At 40.0% G+C, this 20174-nt stretch overlaps 2 protein-coding genes across 12 annotated transcripts in view; one reads left to right on the top strand and one right to left on the bottom strand.

Moving 5' to 3' along the window:
• Window positions 1–12175, bottom strand: part of LOC137277315 (band 4.1-like protein 4) — a 121463-nt gene extending 109288 nt beyond the window's left edge. For 7 of the 11 annotated variants that reach the window (XM_067808985.1, XM_067808987.1, XM_067808990.1 and 4 more), the window contains exon 1: window positions 11726–11953. In XM_067808985.1, the coding sequence (XP_067665086.1) occupies window positions 11726–11872 (147 nt within the window). In that variant the 5' untranslated portion in view covers window positions 11873–11953. Of the gene's footprint in view, window positions 1–11725 lie in introns of all 11 variants that reach the window. The other 4 variants (XM_067808989.1, XM_067808995.1, XM_067808993.1 and 1 more) reach the window with 2 other exon arrangements.
• A 1707-nt stretch (window positions 12176–13882) lies between these two features.
• LOC137277314 (small ribosomal subunit protein uS19-like) lies at window positions 13883–19848 on the top strand. The gene is made up of 5 exons (XM_067808983.1): window positions 13883–13925; window positions 14110–14216; window positions 16764–16896; window positions 18839–18940; window positions 19693–19848. The coding sequence occupies exons 1-5, from the start codon at window positions 13923–13925 to the stop codon at window positions 19804–19806; spliced, it is 459 nt and encodes a 152-aa protein (XP_067665084.1). The 5' UTR covers window positions 13883–13922; the 3' UTR covers window positions 19807–19848.
• The last annotated feature ends 326 nt before the right edge of the window (window positions 19849–20174 follow it).

Raw genomic sequence — 20174 nt, 5'->3', positions numbered from 1 at the left:
CAGCTAACTCTTGTGTCAAAATGTGAATCAAAGCTTCTACACCCAGCACATTCACATCTACACAAGTCAATGGGTCTGAACACTGAAGTGGATACACATTATTCTGATGTTACAATCTCAAAATGTTCTTATCAAAGACAACATTCTGAAAGATCAATAAACTCAAAAACATAAATAATAAATAACATACATAGAAAGTCTGAAATTTGATTAAGACATAATTCATGTCAATTGTATGAGGCAGGCTCTCCCAAGTAAGTTGTTTAGTGTGAACATCGACATCATGCGCTGTATTAAACAATATTGATCACCATCTGACCCAATACGTTTTCAAAATTCTTTTTTTACACTCTTTCTTCCCACTTGTAGCAAATTAATTTGCAATAAATCATATGTTGTTGTTTGTCCTTTATGTGGGATTTACACTTGAAATGTTGACATGATCATCTGAGACTGTAAACAAGCAAGTGGCAAGTATTTGCTAGCTGTGTATATGGAGGGATGTGGCTGGAGTTTCATATGTCTCCCCATCAATCAATATGTGTCCCTCTCTTAAGTAAATGAGCACCAACTCGGGATCCTTGCTGCAATAACATGAACATTTGGAAAGCAGACCAGCAGATCTGGAGTACTTGTGGATTAACATCGCATTTTTCATGAGAGATATCTGAATGATAAATCTCTATTTAGATATTGATTAGCAATTTACAACCTACAATATCCCCTCTGTTCATGCCTGGGTGAATCATATCGTCTTGCTGGCTGAGCAACGTTTACAGTCCATCCACCAACCATTAACTGAGGGCTCCATAACAAACATCCTACCGGGCGTTAAATGGGACAACTAGTTCTGATACATCTACAGAAGAGATTAACACAACCAGAACAATTCCACTGCACCCTACGAGTGTTCCATTATGGCCATTCAATGCATTCTATAATGGGGTCTTCATAAGGAATGGGCCTCGAATTTCATCTGAACCACACTGGTTAACTTATACTGTTGTCTTCACTAGGTTCATGACACTGCACTATTCCTGAAAATCGAGTATGTCAATCAACAATACCATTTGTTAAACTGTACTGAATAAACAGAACAAGCATTTACTAGAACATTAAACTCAAACAGTAGCGTCAGTATTTCGACTATAAAAGTCATAAGAAAACCATAACAACAATATTCACTTGTACTGTTTTCCATTCAAATGGACACAAGGTTGGCACAGTTAATGCACTACAATTCTGCTGGCAAATCTTCAGTAAATAGTTTGTTTAGCTACAGTGAACATGTCAGTATAGCCAGGGCAGGAGTATTAGCAGAGGGAGTGTGTTGAAAAGGACATAGGTGTCACTGTGCAACTAAATGTGTTCCATGTATAGACAAGACAGAGGTGCAGTGAGTGAGGGGAAATTGCAGCTCCAGGAGAGGAACTTTCACTCGGCAGTTGTATCAGTTTGAAAAGGCTGGGCTGAGACCAAGAGCATGACATAAGGGTTTAGAGAGGCAGCCAGATCTTCAACCAATGTACCAGTTACTGTCTACAGCCATTGTGACCTGTCAATCCTCATCTTAGCACTGTAACAAGTACTGGGTACAGTGAATTAAATCTGTCCTTTGACACTTTCAACTAGACCTGCAATGAATACACTATGTGGCGAATGTGATGAGCATTACGAATGTTGGGTAAGGAATTCAAATAATTATGCATGAATATAGTATTGTAGTTAAGTGACAGATGCACAATATGGAACCCTCATGTTGACTGTTTTGGTATGTAACAGACTAATAGTTATGGTCCATAATACCATGTCCAGCCATTGCAAACTAACACGACGTGCACTACTGCAAGGGTAGTACATATTCTATGTTACTTTGTCTGGTCTGGTATGATTGAACAGTAAACCTGCCAGCTGTGGCATAAAACATCATGCACTCACATATAAGGAACCAACTGCAGAACACATTCCGGTGTTTTTTAGAGTGTAACTGACAAATAACCAAACTTCATTTCAGTTGGCATAGAAACAATAACACATTACTACTTACTAAGACAAATTAACCAGTTGTAATCAGTACATGCAAACATAAAACTATCAACCTGAGTCAGTGCACATGATGAACCACTGAAATTCAGTATGCTTATATGAATCATTAACTAAAAACATGCGATCAATTCATTTCAGTAACAACAACCATCTGTTCCATTTAAGTAATCTAATGAGTAGCATTTATTTTATAGCATTATGTTCATACTGTTACTAACTCTCAAAGGCCAAGCAAAGCAACAGTTGTTTCAGGCAATATGGCCACTCTGAGGAAGCACACTTCTAGCTCTTAGTGAAAGCTTATTTCACAACACATCGATGGATCAGTTTAGGATATATGTTCAGTTTTCAAATTAGTTAGCATTCTGGGACACTAGTCTTAAAGAACAGACAGTGACCTCAGCAAATTCTACTGTTACAAGAAATGTAAGATCAAGACATTTTCAAAATGATAAAAGTGACAAATATGCCATTGGCTGTTAGTGTTTGCGAGATGCAATACATCCCTGGAGAATTTGACTGTGTAAACAGTAATGTTACCAGTGATCAGTGTGCATCATTGTTACCATGAACATCACCAGCTCCAGTCATATCACTGTGTTTGCAACACAACATATTTGTAACAAGCCTCCATAGCCTGCCTTGGTAAACAGCCAGTGCGAAAAGATTCATGAAACATTAGCAAAATACTCCTTTTCAATACTAATGTCCATTCACTAACTAAAGATTAGGTTCATGTCCTGACTGCATTCACATGATCTAGAAAATATCAGCCTGACCATCACTCATGGAATCCTTGACAGGTTTCCTTCTCTTGGACAGTCTAGCAGGCAAGTAATGAAGTATATTAAACAATGTTGTCAGAAAGTCAAACTAAAGAAAATATTCATGTAATCAATGTTGATATTTCCAGCACCTCCTGACATGGGTCTAGACAATAAGATTCCATGAAGTAAGGGAGAATCCAGTCCATTATATTTGTCCAGGCACCAGATCTTAGACCACCCTGTGAACACAAGCACACAAATACTGCAGAGAGTTGAGAACCAAATGTTCATGTCTCTTCATTATGTAGTTTGTTGTTTATGTTGATGAAGACCCGAAACATGATGCTTGTTTAATTCCACAACATGTGGAAGTTAACACTGATCTCCCTGGAACATCACTGGCCTATACTCACTACCCTTTCACTGCGTACATTCCCGTATACAAGTCATCAAACATACATTACACTCTCATGTACACCACTAAAATTATGCTGAGTTTGCCAAATTTGAAACATGTTAAAAGATAGGCTTCTATTTCCCATCTTCCAAAGATCAAACATGGATCAAGGTGTATAATATCAGCAACTGGGAACCATAAAAATCACATTTGTATACCAAGGGGTACGCACCACATTCCACCTAGTATTAGCTTCATGAAATATGCTGTAATAACTGATCAATCACCTGCAATCTAGGCACTGTTTGAACTGAGCTCAAGGACAGTTGGACTATTAATATGAGATTTGTTGAGATTTTTTGATAACTCACTCTCAGGCCAGAATATTTCTAAAGTGTTGGTACTTGTAGGGAAACACTAGCCACAAGCATGATCTATTTGGGCAACAACTGAAGAGAAACTAAAACAAGGATGACCTGTCTTAGTAACAGCAAGCATTGCCACTAAGGTACACGGGAGGGGTGGTCAGTGTTCAAAATTAACTTTTTTAATGAAGTAGCAGGCGCTTGCAACCTGGTTTAATAAAGGTAGCAAAGTCCCTTACCTGGTAACTGCATTTTTTCTTAATGCGTAAAATACATCACATTATCAGTTCATAGCTTGTTAAGTACCTCCGCATACTGGTATGTATCAAGTCATGCAAAAATAATACCTTCACTTGTATTGGCAGACAACATTTTATTGCCCTTGCACTTCAGGACATGATAAATGTCCATAACCAACCATGTGCAGCAGTAGTGTTACACCTCTGCACATACGCGTTGGGCTGACTGGTCCTCTGTCGAAATTATGCAAGTACTGCCATGCGTAAGTGACCAACAAAAGCTACAATGAGCATTTTAAGGAAATTAAAATTTCAGTATCCGTACATTTACGAGTGAAAATGACAGCTAATGGATGATCCAGGTAGCAAGTTGTTGCTACTGTGTTTTCTTACAGGTAGCAAAGTGGGATTTTGAACAGCAAATTTGCCACCTCAAAGCGTTAATTTCAAACAGTGGTGGTCCTCATTTCGACCCTACAACCACAAGGAGGGTACAGAGGGAAGGGTGGACCTCATTTCGACCCTACAACCACAAGGAGGGTACAGAGGGAGGGTGGTCCTCAGTTGGACCCTAGAACCACAAGGAGGGTACAGAGGGAGGGTGGACCTCAGTTGGTCCCTACAACCACAAGGAGGGTACAGAGGGAAGGGTGGACCTCAGTTGGTCCCTACAACCACAAGGAGGGTAAAGATGGAGGGGTGGACCTCAGTTGGTCCCTACAACCACAAGGAGGGTACAGAGGGAAGGGTGGACCTCATTTCGACCCTACAACCACAAGGAGGGTACAGAGGGAGGGGTGGACCTCAGTTGGTCCCTACAACCACAAGGAGGGTACAGAGGGAGGGGTGGTCCTCAGTTGGACCCTACAACCACAAGGAGGGTACAGAGGGAGGGGTGGACCTCAGTTGGTCCCTACAACCACAAGGAGGGTACAGAGGGAGGGGTGGTCCTCAGTTGGACCCTAGAACCACAAGGAGGGTACAGAGGGAGGGTGGACCTCAGTTGGTCCCTACAACCACAAGGAGGGTACAGAGGGAAGGGTGGACCTCAGTTGGTCCCTACAACCACAAGGAGGGTAAAGATGGAGGGGTGGACCTCAGTTGGTCCCTACAACCACAAGAAGGGTACACATGGAGGGGTGGTCCTCAGTTGGACCCGACAACCACAAGGAGGGTACAGAGGGAGGGTGGTCCTCAATTGGACCCTAGTACCACAAGGAGGGTACAGAGAGAGGGGTGGTCCTCAGTTGGTCCCTACAACCACAAGGAGGGTACAGAGAGAGGGGTGGTCCTCAGTTGGTCCCTACAACCACAAGGAAGGTACAGAGGGAGGGTACAGAGACAGGGGTGGTGCTCATATGGTCCCTACAACCACAAGGAGGGTACAGAGGGAGGGGTGGTCCTTAGTTGGTCCCAACAACCACAAGGAGGGTACAGAGGGAGGGGTGGTCCTCAGTTGGTCCCTACAACCACAAGGAGGGTACAGAGGGAGGGGTGGACCTCAGTTGGTCCCTACAACCACAAGGAGGGTACAGAGGGAGGGGTGGACCTCAGTTGGTCCCTACAACCACAAGGAGGGTACAGAGGGAGGGGTGGTCCTCAGTTGGACCCTACAACCACAAGGAGGGTACAGAGGGAGGGGTGGACCTCAGTTGGTCCCTACAACCACAAGGAGGGTACAGAGGGAGGGGTGGTCCTCAGTTGGACCCTAGAACCACAAGGAGGGTACAGAGGGAGGGTGGACCTCAGTTGGTCCCTACAACCACAAGGAGGGTACAGAGGGAAGGGTGGACCTCAGTTGGTCCCTACAACCACAAGGAGGGTAAAGATGGAGGGGTGGACCTCAGTTGGTCCCTACAACCACAAGAAGGGTACACATGGAGGGGTGGTCCTCAGTTGGACCCGACAACCACAAGGAGGGTACAGAGGGAGGGTGGTCCTCAATTGGACCCTAGTACCACAAGGAGGGTACAGAGAGAGGGGTGGTCCTCAGTTGGTCCCTACAACCACAAGGAGGGTACAGAGAGAGGGGTGGTCCTCAGTTGGTCCCTACAACCACAAGGAAGGTACAGAGGGAGGGTACAGAGACAGGGGTGGTGCTCATATGGTCCCTACAACCACAAGGAGGGTACAGAGGGAGGGGTGGTCCTTAGTTGGTCCCAACAACCACAAGGAGGGTACAGAGGGAGGGGTGGTCCTCAGTTGGTCCCCAATACCACAAGGAGAGTACAGAGGGAGGGGTGGTCCTCAGTTGGTCCCTACAACCACAAGGAGGGTACAGAGGGAAGGGTGGACCTCAGTTGGTCCCTACAACCTCAAGGAGGTTACAGAGACGGGTCTGAAGTCCAATAAAGACATAAAAGGAATCTATATGTATGAATAACCTTAACACGATCATCTAACATGCACTTAAAAGATGGTAGTTGTGTGACACAAAAAAAATGCCCAATACTTCTGTTTTATAGATGACATTTTACTGACAGCAAAATAAGTTCTCAACCCTTTTGCTATTGAGGATAGGTGTTATTTACATGGTGTGCTGTTCTATACAACAAACATCTGCTTTTGTTAAATTTACTCTGAATTGATAGGGGCAATATTTGCTAAAAAAAAGCCAATAGGATATTGATAGGTCTGCGCTCGTTGTCCTATATCAATCATGTACTTACCTGCCCCAGGGCATGCATTTCAAAGCCTTAACACCACTGTGAGTTGTGTGAAAGAAACTGCAAATCCTTCCCAGTGTTCTCACAGTTGTGTATAGTATTCATATATATCTCTAGATGACTTCCTCACACAGTCGTTTATTGACATGTTAGGTTTCACAGTTCCTTGACTTAGGTCCATGGAATACACAGGTGAGGACAATCATGAACTGTCTTGCCTTTCTTGCTCTTGAAAGAATCATGAATTGTGGAATCAAGGCTTACTTACAAACAACAGTCAGTTCCTCTTGATATTATGCTTATCTAAAGTGTAATATACGAATCACGAATGTTTTTTCAAACATTTCTGAACATTCAGCATCATACTGCCTTACTAAAGAAGATATGGCAGCAACTTCCAGTGTCCATCATTCACACTTCTATGTAAAGACAGCCTTTGACTCGTAGTTTGAGAATATACCAGTTTAAGTGCAATAACAAGGCTAACTATCTGTTAATGAGAACAACTTCAGCTGTACAACAACACTTGTTTCAGAAAACTACTTTAAAGATACCAAACAAGCTTTCAAAAAAATCACTGCTTTTTCAATTAGAAAAATATCAAAGCTTCTACTATAAATTAGTAGCAGTAATTCTCCCTATCCACTTGCAGCATTCACGTTTTGCCAGTCATAAAAACCAAACCAATTGAAACTCAGATAGTGTTATCCATGCCAATAGACACCAATTTCAGCACCCTGAAACTCTGAAATATGTGCACATGCAGAAACTTGATGCAGCAGAAGTAATCAAGGATTGTCAGGTCCAGACCCAGTTATTTAGAGACAACTGACACACAGCTGACAGAGTGCGCCACTGAACAACAAGCCAAATAATCATTGGATTTTCACTTGTCCTCAACAAAATTTAGCAGTCATGGACCAGTAGACCAGTATGAATTGCTGAAGATGTCACAGGAGAGGGCTATATACTTTCTGGTGGATAAATGTTGTGATATTACATTCCATACAACTAGTGACATCAGTCGACACTGTATTTGGAACGATTGGCTAAATGTACATACTAGAGCTACACCGACACAAAATTATAAATATCAATACTAAATTAATAACATTTACATTTACTAAGATCACCTACACTAAGACTAAGATGGACAATGAAGAGGTGAAAAAATGTATTTTAAACATTCAAGGTAACAACCTAGTATTCACATATAGGTTGAGTTGACATATTGATACTAAATGTTTGTGTCAATTACACCAAAACATGCAACCAATAAACACCACCCCGTGAAATTGGAGGCTGCTAGTCCAGCCATCCATGTAGATAATCGCACACTCTGGAAGAATGATTGTGGGGGTGAGGGTGGGGGTGTCTGATCGGAGAGACATGAAGCCTGCTTGTGTAACCTTCTGGACTACAGAGCCCACTGTGTGACCAAATAACAGACAATGAAATATCAGACCTTGACATGTGTCATATCAGTCTCACGCTAGTCAAATGTCCCGGGATAGAATTAAGGAATTCTGTTGCTGTTTTATTGTAGTATCTCAAATCGAAATGATCAACAAAACCCTGAAGTGTCCTTTCTATTACTAAAAAATTCTACGTTGTGAAGCAATCATTTCTGCACTGAAACATCTGAATCTATTCAAGGAATAAGCAGTTGAGACAAAATGGGAGTGAAGTGCATGTGCAATATGACCGTCAAGTTGAATAGAAACTGGCAGTCAAACTGATTAATACTGCACAACCTTTGTCAGTGTTCCTTTGGTGCCATGCAAGAATAATTCATGACTGCAGGAAATAAATGGACTTTTGAAATAACACACATGAAAATATTCAAATGAAACAATTGTGTTGCCTCAATACCTATTAAAATAAAGCTTAAGTAATTCCTGCATGTGTTTGAAATAAACATCAAAGCAGTTAGACTCTCATAGAAAATAATTGCAGTCATCAATCACTAAGATCAACATAGTTCAAGTTCTACATTTGAAACTTTAATACATCATGTCCTTGTCTTTATCTTTGGATATTATATCATGAAGGTTTTGAAACCAACATTTACAATTAATTGTAATTCAATTTGTAATTCTGGTGATCTTGATCTGTCACAAAATACACAATGTTTGCCACCTTGTACATTGTATGGAAGGGTCCACCCATCCAGAGACACTAATGCAAATGCAGTGAGTAAGTGAGTTGATATTTAACATCACATAAGGAATATTTCAGCAGTAATACAGTGAGTCTTGGAGGCAATATATGTCTAGTCTCACATATCCGAAAGTCCCCATGGACCAGAGTATGGTGGTCTACATGCCGTTGCTGGTGATCTCTATGGTGTGTAATAAGGTTTGAGCTGATTTAGTCATATTCCTGTTTAAATATTACCCATGTGACAATATATTTAACTCTCTAAATCACACAATAATGACCATTCTCCAAATTGATCAATGAAGAATGAAAGTTTAATTAACAGATGCCCTTCATCTGTCTACTGCAAAGGACGTGACATGAAGGCTACTTGTCAATCAAACGAACTGATGTCACAGGCATTGTGAATCTTATAAACACCAAGAATAAGCTTTTACTTAGGGACATGGAGAGAATGGTGTTTATAAGTTTTGATATGTCTGTGAGATTTAAAGAAGACTCTCTTGTGTGACTAGCCTATCAGACAAATGAAGCAGTCCCAGTTAATGGCTCAAGAAAGGTCTGACACTGCGCTATTTGCTCACTGCGACAGTTACCAGCAATGTAAGGGCCAAACACTCACATACTCATCAAGTATACCTGTACACAGGCTCATATGCTAGGCATTAATGCCAGGGTAAATAGCTCAAAGACAACATAATTAGCAAGCTGTGTGCTGACAGTTAAATGTGTTTTTAGTAACACCCCTTTGTCAATCTGAAAAAGCTTAAGACAGAAGCTGATTTGTCATGAGGTGACAATGAGATTACAGATACCTCAACCCCCCCGCCCCCATTTTCTTGGTCCCTCTCTCCCCGCCTTGTTACCCAGCAATCCATCAAGAGCTGCATGGTACATGCAAAACATTTCTTCACACTCCATCCAGGAGCTGAACAGTGTAACTAAAATATTATCTACCATTCTAATTTCTATTCCTGAGCTCTGACTTCATGACCAATATTTAAGCTGAAACTAAAACAGTTGACATGCAATCTAAACTTCAGTTTGTCTGCTATATAGTCATGGCTACTTTCTGAATGTTTTCACCAGGTACAGAGCTGTGCAGCAATTTCAGCAAGCAGATCACAAACAATAAAGTTGGTTTCTGATTGCTTTCAATTACAATGACTTCACATAAACACCTCATAATACTCTGGATAACAATGTGACAAATGTCCAGTTTCTTAAAATGAGTGGAAACTCAGTCAGTTACTTTAAACAACCTCACATTCCACGAGCGGGGTTTCATGACTGACAGTACCACAGACTTGCAGTCTCCACTACACAAATCTAAAATGTCAAACGCTGTGCAATGAATTTGCTCAGGAGCATTTCAATATTACTTAGTTGGGAGGCTTACTTATGGAAAAGCTTTCACTTCTTTACATTTTTATCTATAAAATCAATGTGACTTCATTCTGTGCGCACCAAAACAGTGTTGGCCGGTAATGAGAATATCACATTACAGTATACATAACTTGAAGTGCCAGGTCATGTCAAGATGAAGTATAGCTGAAACAGGCTCAACTACATGTTTGGTCATAATTCCATACACTGAGCATCATCGTGAATACAGGAACGTTCGTTATCACCTGGACAACAACACTAATGACTTGAAGAGGGAATGAAATGGGTTCCTTTGGAATGACAAAAATCCTCCATGGTAAAGAGAACTGTTACTGCATCTGTTTTGCTCATAAACACGAACAGCCAGATGTTGAAGGGAATTCGCCTGTCACTCACACTCATCAAGACAACAGGAAGCTGCCACAAAATAACCAGCTTCACCAACAACACATTTGTAACATGGTATTATATTAATTTCTATATTCACTACAGTGAAAAATACTAGAGTTGCAATTTCACAGAAAATCTGCGATCAGATCTGCTAGTCACTGGATAGAGAACATACATAAATTTCCCATGTTACAAAAAATATGAAAGCTATGGAACTTTTAATCTGCACTAGGATATAGTTCAAAACCTTGGGTTAAAGTGTGATCTGCATATTAATGATACAGCCTAAATATACTAGTCAAAAGAAGTTAAGAATTGTTTCATTATGCTGCTGATCAATCATTGCACAACATATTTACTTTTGAATTAATACAGAAGTGAGTGTTCTAAACTTATTTTGAGTGGTAAATATTACTTGGCATTCTGCTGTTTCACAACACAAGTTGTATTGACAATGGGTTCAACAAACATTCTTTCCTCAGTCTAGTAATGGCAGATAGGAAGAAATCAAGTTGGGAGACAGGCAAGTACATGTCTCTTCATCCTGGTGCAGATGGTTCAAAAAATTGGCAAAAGCATTATATACAAACATCTGAAGAGCAGACAGAGCATGTATTTGACACATAATAATACATACATTTGTTGATAGGTTTTAAACAGAAATAACAACAACCCAACTGATATTTCTCTCTTTTGAATAAGTGAGTAATTATTGTTTTCATCACTTTTATCAATATTTTAGCAATTTCAGGCCCAGACACCAGAAATGGGCCTCACATATTGTACTCACATGGCGAATTGAAACTGAGTTAGGGGGTTTGGGGCACAACAGGTAAACACTTTAACCACTACACTAGCCTCACTGCCTCTTTTAAATATGTAGTATCTACCCTAAATAACTACAAAATGGATCTGAAAGGTATGTAGAAATAAGCAAATACCAACATATGTTTGCCATGAGTGATAGTTGTAATTTTCTGAAACAAGCATAGTTACGATTCATACGTGCAATGAATGAACACACCCACTTGAATCTGGAAATCGTGACTGGCAAACTTATTTCTTACTAAAACATTACTTTCACTGTTGAAATTTGCAGTGACAGATCAGCATATCGGATCAGCAACATTGTGAGTTTGTGCATCTTCAACCTCGTAACATATCCACTGAAACAGCTAACGTGTAGAAATACTGCAGATTCAAGTCTGACTTTAAAAACATATTCAAATCTCAAATGAGACATCACTGTCTGTTAATAATGAAATAAACTGGGTAAATTTATTGAATGTCGATTTTCAGAGTGACTCACCTTGAGGGGCAATTTCAGCTCGGTGTCATCCAAAAATAAAATCCTACAGCAATTTTTGTCGCCAGCATCTTTGGTAAATCCACCGTTTTTGTCTTTGTCACCCCGAAGAAACCTAGGCAACAGGCGCGACAGTCTGAAGTTTGACATGGTTCGAGGAAAACAAATCTCACAAAGCAAATCAAAATCCGCGCCACAGCTAATGATACTGTAAAGTTTTTCGCTGTTCTGGTGAATCACACGTCACTCCCATTGTGTGACAGTCACCAAACGACAGAATTTTGTCAGTTTAATCCATTCTATCTCATGGTAAAGCCTATACTTGATTCTTCGATCGTTTTCTCTCTTAGCCGACTTGACTGCCGATCACAACAAATTCTCGCATCATGCCTCTTCGCGCACCTTGGGCAACTTGTAACTCGTATACTACTCTCCTCACGCCTTTCCTTCTATGTCTGAAATATATGCGGAACAATTATGATACCGAGGCGTAACCTATTGTTATGGGTTATGCACTCAAAATATAACCGAATACAGTTCAGACTAAAATGACATTTAACAAACAAACAAAAAAAGACAGTAAGGAAACTTATAATAGTCTCTTATGTACGCACGGTATCAACAAAAACATCCCTGATCAAACCAGCCTTTCATACGTCAGTCTTCAGATTGTCAAACACATACAAGACTTGAGTAAGGACGACTCATAATTTATGGTTAGGGGTGGGAGGTTGTGAGGATTTTAATGGAGAAGCATGTACAATGCGAGTGTTCCATCCCTAAAATTTAAGTACTGACACACCCACGCCTCATCCCGTCCCCTCCTTTCTCTGTTTTTTAGCATAGTTATAAAGAACGCTTATGAACAAAATTGATGACACCCCCCCCGCCCCCAACCTTCCCTACACGTGTACAAAACTGACGACCCCCAGTATATGTGCGCCAAATTGATGACTACCCACTTCCCTTCCAGCTCCCCGGAGTGAAATGGGCGCCCGTTTCAAATCACACACAAGGCACACACGCAGACACACACACCTCAGCACTATTATCACTTCATACGGCTTACGCCGGAATTCCAAGTGTAAACAACACTAAGGGTGCACATGAACACCGAACGACATGGAATGGATACAACCATCTGCATCAGATGTCCTGAACATCCCGCAACCCAGATCAAGGTTCCATTTTCACAAAGCTCTCGTAATCCAGATCTCGTAACCTTTCTCGTAGCGTTCGTACCTCCCATGTTAAAGTATAAGAGTTAAGGGTGCTACGAGGAAAGTTGCGAGATCAGGCTTACGAGCGCTTTGAGCAACTGGACCCTGGGGTTTGTGTGTGTGCGTGCGTGCGTGTGGATGTTCAGGACATTTGACGCAAATCTCACAACTTTTCTCGTAGCATTGTTACCTACTGTACTGTAACCACGTAGAGCAACAATAGTATACTGTAACCTAAAAAAAGGATCTTCATGGGTAGTCACATATGTTTGTCGTTTAATTAGCGTTAATAACGACATCTGCGACTTTAGTCACAATTTAGACTGTTCGATTCTGTTTGATAAGCGAAAGCGGCTTAAGACATGATTAACTTACTGTTTAGGATCAGTTACACAAACGTGAATCTGAAACAGACTTTCATTTTGTCAGATGAACCGTACACGTCTTCATATATACAAATACAGTAACACAATAAACATGATATCTATGACTGATTTACTTTTGCATTGGTGATGATCTGTCTGAAGTTTAAATGCATGCCTATTATAGCACATGGAATCACAACATTTCTGTCCCGGAACAAAAGGACCACGCAATAGAGGTATATAATGTATAGTATTGTAACTCCTGTTTGTATCATTCATTCGGAGAGAGCTACAAGCACTTGATATCTTCATTTGATCTTTTAACGCTTCAGCAGAAGGAGAATCCCCGCAGAATCAGGGTAATGTGAGTGATTTGCAGCGTTAAGAAACGTCATGTTAATTTTTCCCATACATTTTTCAAGGACCTCTTCGCAGAAAAATCAAGTTTATGACGTATGTCTAATTGTGGTCGGTATAAACTGAACGTCCATATAAGGTTCAAATAAATCAAATTAAGATTGTCAGTAGTTGTGTGGGATAAAGTATATTTTACTGCGAATGCGTAAACATAAACTTCCGGCGTTGCAACTTCCTTTTCCTGTCCAAGTAATCAACATGGTAAGATGGTGTCTTTGCTATGGGAAATAAAATCCGCTGTCATCTGTCATCTTGTTGTTTTATGTCGTTCACGGCCATACTATTGTATTGAACAACGATCCTTCTTTCAAACTGGCGTACAATTTCGCCGCAATGCTCTTTTGAAGAGTTTGTATGTCTCATCTTGATGTGAATGTTTGTGCAGACGGACGAACAATCAGCAGCCGATTTGGCTGAAAAGAAGAAGAGAAGGACCTTCCGTAAATATACCTACAGAGGCGTGGACCTGGACCAGCTTCTGGACATGACTAGGTTTGTTTTCTGATGTTTTTAGAATGATTACCAAGAGGTTTTCAAAGATCCACTCGTGTTTTGTTAAGTTGTGCAATGTTACTACGGTTTCGTCGATGAAAGAGCTATTCTGAGTATTCACTTGGTGCACAATACGAATGGGTTAATGTTTTTGATTCTGTATTTTGACTTTGTTAGGAAGTATGTCGCACTGTTGTTCATTTCTTTAGCGTTATGATGTACACCTATATTTTACCAGATACTTATTCTCCATGTTTGCCCAGGTTATCAATATTCAGCTTCAGAAGATGTTTAAGTAACCAGTGTAAATGCCTACCCGCAATATATAAGAACGTTTGTATCAATTTAACATTGTCAGTTTATATACACTTTTGATTTTTATTTACTTTGCAAATATTTTATAACAATGATACAACCTTTATCTACAAGAAAGCATAGAATCTCAAGTTGCCCCTTGTTGTGCAATAACGTGATTATGAACATTGTATGTCATTTACACTTGGACATATTGAAGCATTTCCCGCAGTACTTGCTCAAAGGCAACTGGTTTGATTTGTTTGAACTTGACAATTGAGTACAGGAGTTCAGCTGGAAAGGTGCAGTGTTGTCTTTCTCTCACCAGATTGACTTTATAACAGTAGTAACACTGAGGTTCCCTGCTGAAGCAACAGCAAATCATCATTATGTTGATGACAATAAAGCAAAACAGCGGACAGGGCTTGATGTAGCTTTACGTTAGCATAAATACAGTAATTATATGAAAGATCCTTATTACACTTACCAGAGATCAGAAATTTTTTATATTTTTATTCAGAACTGAACTGCATCTGATACAAGTTAAATCAAATGTCACAAGTTGAGTCCCTCTAATAATTTTTTAACCCCCGGCATGTAATAATCCCAGCATGAGATTATATCTATCAAGTTTGGTCTAAAAATATTGAATGGTTCCTGAGTTATGCTCCAGAAACAAAATAATTACAGATGTTCAATATTTTTAGACCAAACTTAATAGATATAATAATCTCAACCTATAGTTGTGCCTTTTGCTATTTATATTGTTTTGGCACTCTTATTTATTTTTATTTTTCCAGGTAACATTTTGGTGTTAGTCTATTGGTGGGGGAGGGCTTCGTTTCCCGAGCAGAACTCAAAAACCATAAAATATTTTTCTGCAAAACTTGCTAGATATATCAGTCAGAAACTGAAGTGGAGCCTTTTGCTATGTACAGGTTTTTGTGATTTATTATTTTCTCAGTTTCCATTGAAACGTTCGGACATAGTCTCAACGGTGAGAGTTGTTTCGTTTCCGGAATACATCTCAAAAAGTTCCTAATATCTGTCAGCAAAACTTGCAGACCCCAATGTGGTGCATTTTGTTATTTACAGATTTTTGTGATTTATAATTTTCTGGATTTCCATGGAATTTGGAAACATTTTGGACATAGTCCCAAATTGGAGGGATGGACTGCGTTTCCGGAGCACGTCTCAAAAACTTCTAAATATCTTTCTACAGAACTTTACAGATATGTAGGGGAGACCCTGAAGTGGTGCCTTTTGCAATTTACAGATTTGTGAGTTATCATTTTCCCAGTTTCAATGGAAACACTTCTGACTTAGTCTCAAGATGGAGGGATGGGCTTTGTTTCCGGAGCACAACTTGAAAACAATTCAATGTCTTACAGCAAAACGTGGCAGATATTTGAAGCAGACTGCAGAGTGGTGCCGTTTGCTATTTGCAATGTTTTGGCATTTTTGTTTTTCTTTGTTTCCATGGAAAGTTCTGACTGAGTCTCAAAATGGAGGGATAGCTTCGTTTCCAGTGCACAACTGGAAAACCATTTGATATCTTTCAACAGATCTTGGCAGATATATGAGACAGATAATGAAGTGGTGCCTTTTGCTGTTTACAGATAAATGGCATTTATATTTTTCATGACTTCCATGGAAACAATTCAGACTTAATCTAAGAAAACATCAAGTAACTGTCAGGTGATTTGTCCTTTCAAATATGTGGGTGCCGGGGGAATATGTCATCTTCTGATGACTCTTGTTTTCTTTGTAAAAATATTTTGACAAACATGTTCGAATCCAGTGCTGATGGTAGTGATATACAAATTTCTGAATTAATACTTGGTAACTGATTTGGACATGGAAACAGATGGTTCAGTTGATGGTTGACATTGAACTTGAGATTTAATTAAACATCATCTTGCAGTGCTTGGAACTCGAGTCATCTGTTTACGTGCAACATGTGAAATCAGCTTTGACCAGATAAACCTGTTATTTGTAGCGTTAGCAACAGTCCATGCTTTGGACAGGAAGAGTACAGACATTAAATAATCCAAGTCAGTCATTCTAGCATACCTTGTCATGTTTTATTCCTTTTTCATATGTTGTTATTCTCAGAAAGTCTTTGACAAACACAGGAAATTTAGGACATTTTATTATCAAATTTGTTACTTGAAATCTGAATTAAGATGTCTGAGATATGTACTTATACTACTACTATGCTAAGTTATTCTACGGAGATCATTTTTTCCCCAGTGAGCAGCTGATGGAGTTGTTCCCATGCCGTGCTCGTCGCCGATTTAGCAGAGGCCTGAAGCGCAAGAGGCTGGGACTGATCAAGAAACTGAGGAAGGCTAAGAAAGAAGCAGGGCCTCTTGAAAAACCAGAGGCAAGTATACACACGATGCACTGAGTTTCATTGAGTGGTCTTATGGCATTTTGTTGTCATTTGCCCAAGACTGTCAAGTCCCCATGGCAGTGATGGAAATAGGTTGTGGAATGATTGCATCGTTCCAGAAGGTCAGTGATTGCAATTCATAGTTTTGCATTGTTTTGCTATTTAGGAAGGTTAAGATAAAAAGTTTGAGCTTCAAGTAAATGGCAGAATCATTTTTATTATTTGTTCTTTTATATTGTATATGACAATTTTAACCTTTCTTTCATTTTTTTAAAACACAATTAGTCTGTAAGGACAGAAACTTGTTCCCCCTGAAATTTTGGCATCTTGGTTTACTGTACATGCTTTATATTTGCCGTCTAACACCACACTCGACAGTTTTCCAGCAGTATGTCATCTGTCTGTAAAATTAAGGTGGACCAGACAATCCAGTGATCAACAGCTTGACCATCATTCTACACAATTGGCATACAATGTTGTGTCAGTCAAGTCTGAGCGAGCCTGACCACCCAATCCCATTTATTGTCACATTGAAAACAAGCATGGATTGGTGTATACAAATTTTAACTTAGATCACTTGTCACGTCCTTGTGCAGTATGTGTTGGCACTAATTTGTGCATTGTTGTGTATGGAAACCCAATCATAAACCATCAATGCATTTTTCTGGTGGTATTCCAATGGACACTGTGTCCGTGTGCATAATTTTTTCAGGAGTAGATCTTTAAACCATTCAATATTTCTTCACCAAATTTGGCACATTAATGGGTCTGGTGGTGTAATGGTATCTGTTGGTAGTTGTGTAATTCTGAATTAAATATTTTTTGGTGTTTCCAAGGCAACATTATGTGGTAGTGTTCTTTTCAGGAGCAGAACTGCAAAAAATTGCAATAATTCTTTATCAGATTCCATACGTACCCATATCTAGTGGTGAACAGGTGTTTTTTTTTCTTTTCTTTTTTTTACTTTCCATTAAGTTGGCAACAAGGTGGCTTCAACTGAAGTTGATGGTATGTGCTCCTTTATGGAGGAGAACTTAAATACCTCTCTACACTCTCCTTCCACTTCGTTATTTACAGACCTAAACATTTGACATTATCATAAAAATTAGACATTGCAAGAGATACTGATGATCGTGTCTTGTTAACCATGTAGCTGGGCTTAATGATTTGGTTGATACTGTGAGCTTAATGTGTTTTAGTAGTATTAGTAAGAGTAGGAATTATATCAGTGTGCTGTGCACAAGTACCTACTTCAGTGCAGTTGATTGTATCCTTGCCAGGTGTGTATGTGTGCTGCTTACCATTTTCAACTCCGTGGTGTTTGACCAAAAAGTCCCCTAGAGTCTGCTTTAGCACCTGGCTCGCATACATGGCACCCATTGCCAGTTTGGTGAAAAGGGACATGTGAGCTGAGCTTCCTGCCCAGGGTGACACCACAAGTTTTGACGGGGCATGTGTACTTGTGTCTCCGACACTTGGCCATCAACAGTTGTATTTGTTAAGGTCTTTTTGTGCTCAAACTGATGAATGTACTGTACATACTATTGCTGAAAAACAAACCTGTCATAAGCAAGATACAAGCTTTGGAGCAGGTGCTTGACTGTTTGCCCACACTCTCTAGTCATTGAATTGTTTTACAGCTCTCTAATAATTAACAAAAATGGAAGGATCTTGAGAATATTAAATAATAACACTGTTTATGGCTAACATCCCAAATATCTTGAAAGTTGGCTTTTGACTTGGAATAGATGGTAGTTGGTCTTGGCAATCCATGCATGCTGTAAGAGGCCACTGGGGGTAATGTTGGCAGCTTACCTGACCAGCTTGATCTGGTCATTGTATTTCAGTGGTGTTGAGTTGCATTACCTGGATGACTATTTTCGCCTGGTCTGAATTGACTGTTTCATATAAACAAGTTGCTGTGTTTTTGTAGGTGGTGAAGACTCATTTGAGAGACATGATCATTGTCCCCGAGATGATTGGCAGCATTGTGGGAGTATACCAAGGCAAGACGTTCAACCAGGTGGAAATCAAGGTAAGCTGGGCTCACATCTACCTGGGCCCCTTTTTCAACAAGTGATTGTAGCGCTAGGACCGTCATAAGTCCCATCCTTTGACAGGGAATGTCATAGCTGTATGGTTGCTTTGAGAATGGGGCCCAAGACTGTACTGTGATACGATGTGAAAGCATTTTCAAGGTGTGGTCCTTTAATCCACCTTGATTTTGAAATGAAGTACAACAATCTTGGGCGTTTCCGTGTAATGTTTTTCTTGTTTATCCAGTGGCTCAGAACTAAAAATTTGTTACTAAGTAACCAAACTCTGTTTCTGATTTGCATTGTGGTATAGATCATCACCTGATTAGTCTTTGTTATGTAACAACCCTTGTTGGTAACTACTTCTAGACTTGGGTCAAATCCTAATCTGAATTATCCTTTTAGAACCAGCCACATGTAGATGAACCAACCAGGAGACCATGACACAAACTATAGAACATCATTTACTGTAATTTCCTTTAAAGAGGGGCAGTGGGGTAGTGTAGTGGTTAAGGCGTTCGCTCGTCACGCCAAAGACCCAGGTTCGATTCCCCACATGGGTGCAATGTGTGAAGCCAATTTTCTGGTGTCCCCCCACCGTGATATTGCTGGAATATTGCTAAAAGCGGCGTAAAACTTAACTCACTCACTCCTTTAAAGAAGGAGGCTTAAGATTTGTAAATCAAATGTGTGTGAGAGAGCAATTGTAAGAAGTAGAACTTTCCATGATGCCGAGTTCATTTCATTTCAGCCTGAGATGATTGGTCATTATCTAGGAGAGTTCAGCATCACATACAAGCCTGTGAAGCATGGTCGACCTGGTATTGGTGCCACCCATTCCTCTCGTTTCATCCCTCTCAAGTAGAGATCCATGTATACACAATAAAGCTGCTACAAAAAAGCTGGAGATGTTTATATTTGTTTCAGAAAGATGAATTGGTGAGAAAGAGGGATTTGATATTTTCAGGTTGACATTCGAAAGGCTCGCTAAACAAGATCAGAAGTTGGATGTATGCTTGATTATCGATATGAAAATTGTGTGGATGAATGATGTCATACATAGGGGGTAGCCTAATGGTTAAAGCGTTTTCTCATGCAGTGGACACAGGCTTGGTTACCCAATTTGGTACAACATGAAGCCCATTTCTGTAGTCCCCGCATGTGACATTGCTAGAATACTGCTAGAAATGGCGTGAGACAAAATTAATGGCGTGAATGTGACTGAAGAAAAGG

Source organism: Haliotis asinina, chromosome 3 (genome assembly GCF_037392515.1).
Source record: "Haliotis asinina isolate JCU_RB_2024 chromosome 3, JCU_Hal_asi_v2, whole genome shotgun sequence".
In the NCBI taxonomy this organism is placed as follows: Eukaryota; Metazoa; Mollusca; class Gastropoda; order Lepetellida; family Haliotidae; genus Haliotis; species Haliotis asinina.
The sequence above is the reverse complement of the archived record's forward strand: the minus strand, read 5'-3'. Positions and strand labels throughout refer to the sequence as shown.

Bases quoted from the DNA above. Each gene is read 5' to 3' on its own strand.
- LOC137277314 (XM_067808983.1), top strand. The intron at 16,897-18,838 runs GCAAGTATACAC...GTGTTTTTGTAG, and splicing joins GGCCTCTTGAAAAACCAGAG to GTGGTGAAGACTCATTTGAG. The intron at 18,941-19,692 runs GTAAGCTGGGCT...ATTTCATTTCAG, and splicing joins TCAACCAGGTGGAAATCAAG to CCTGAGATGATTGGTCATTA.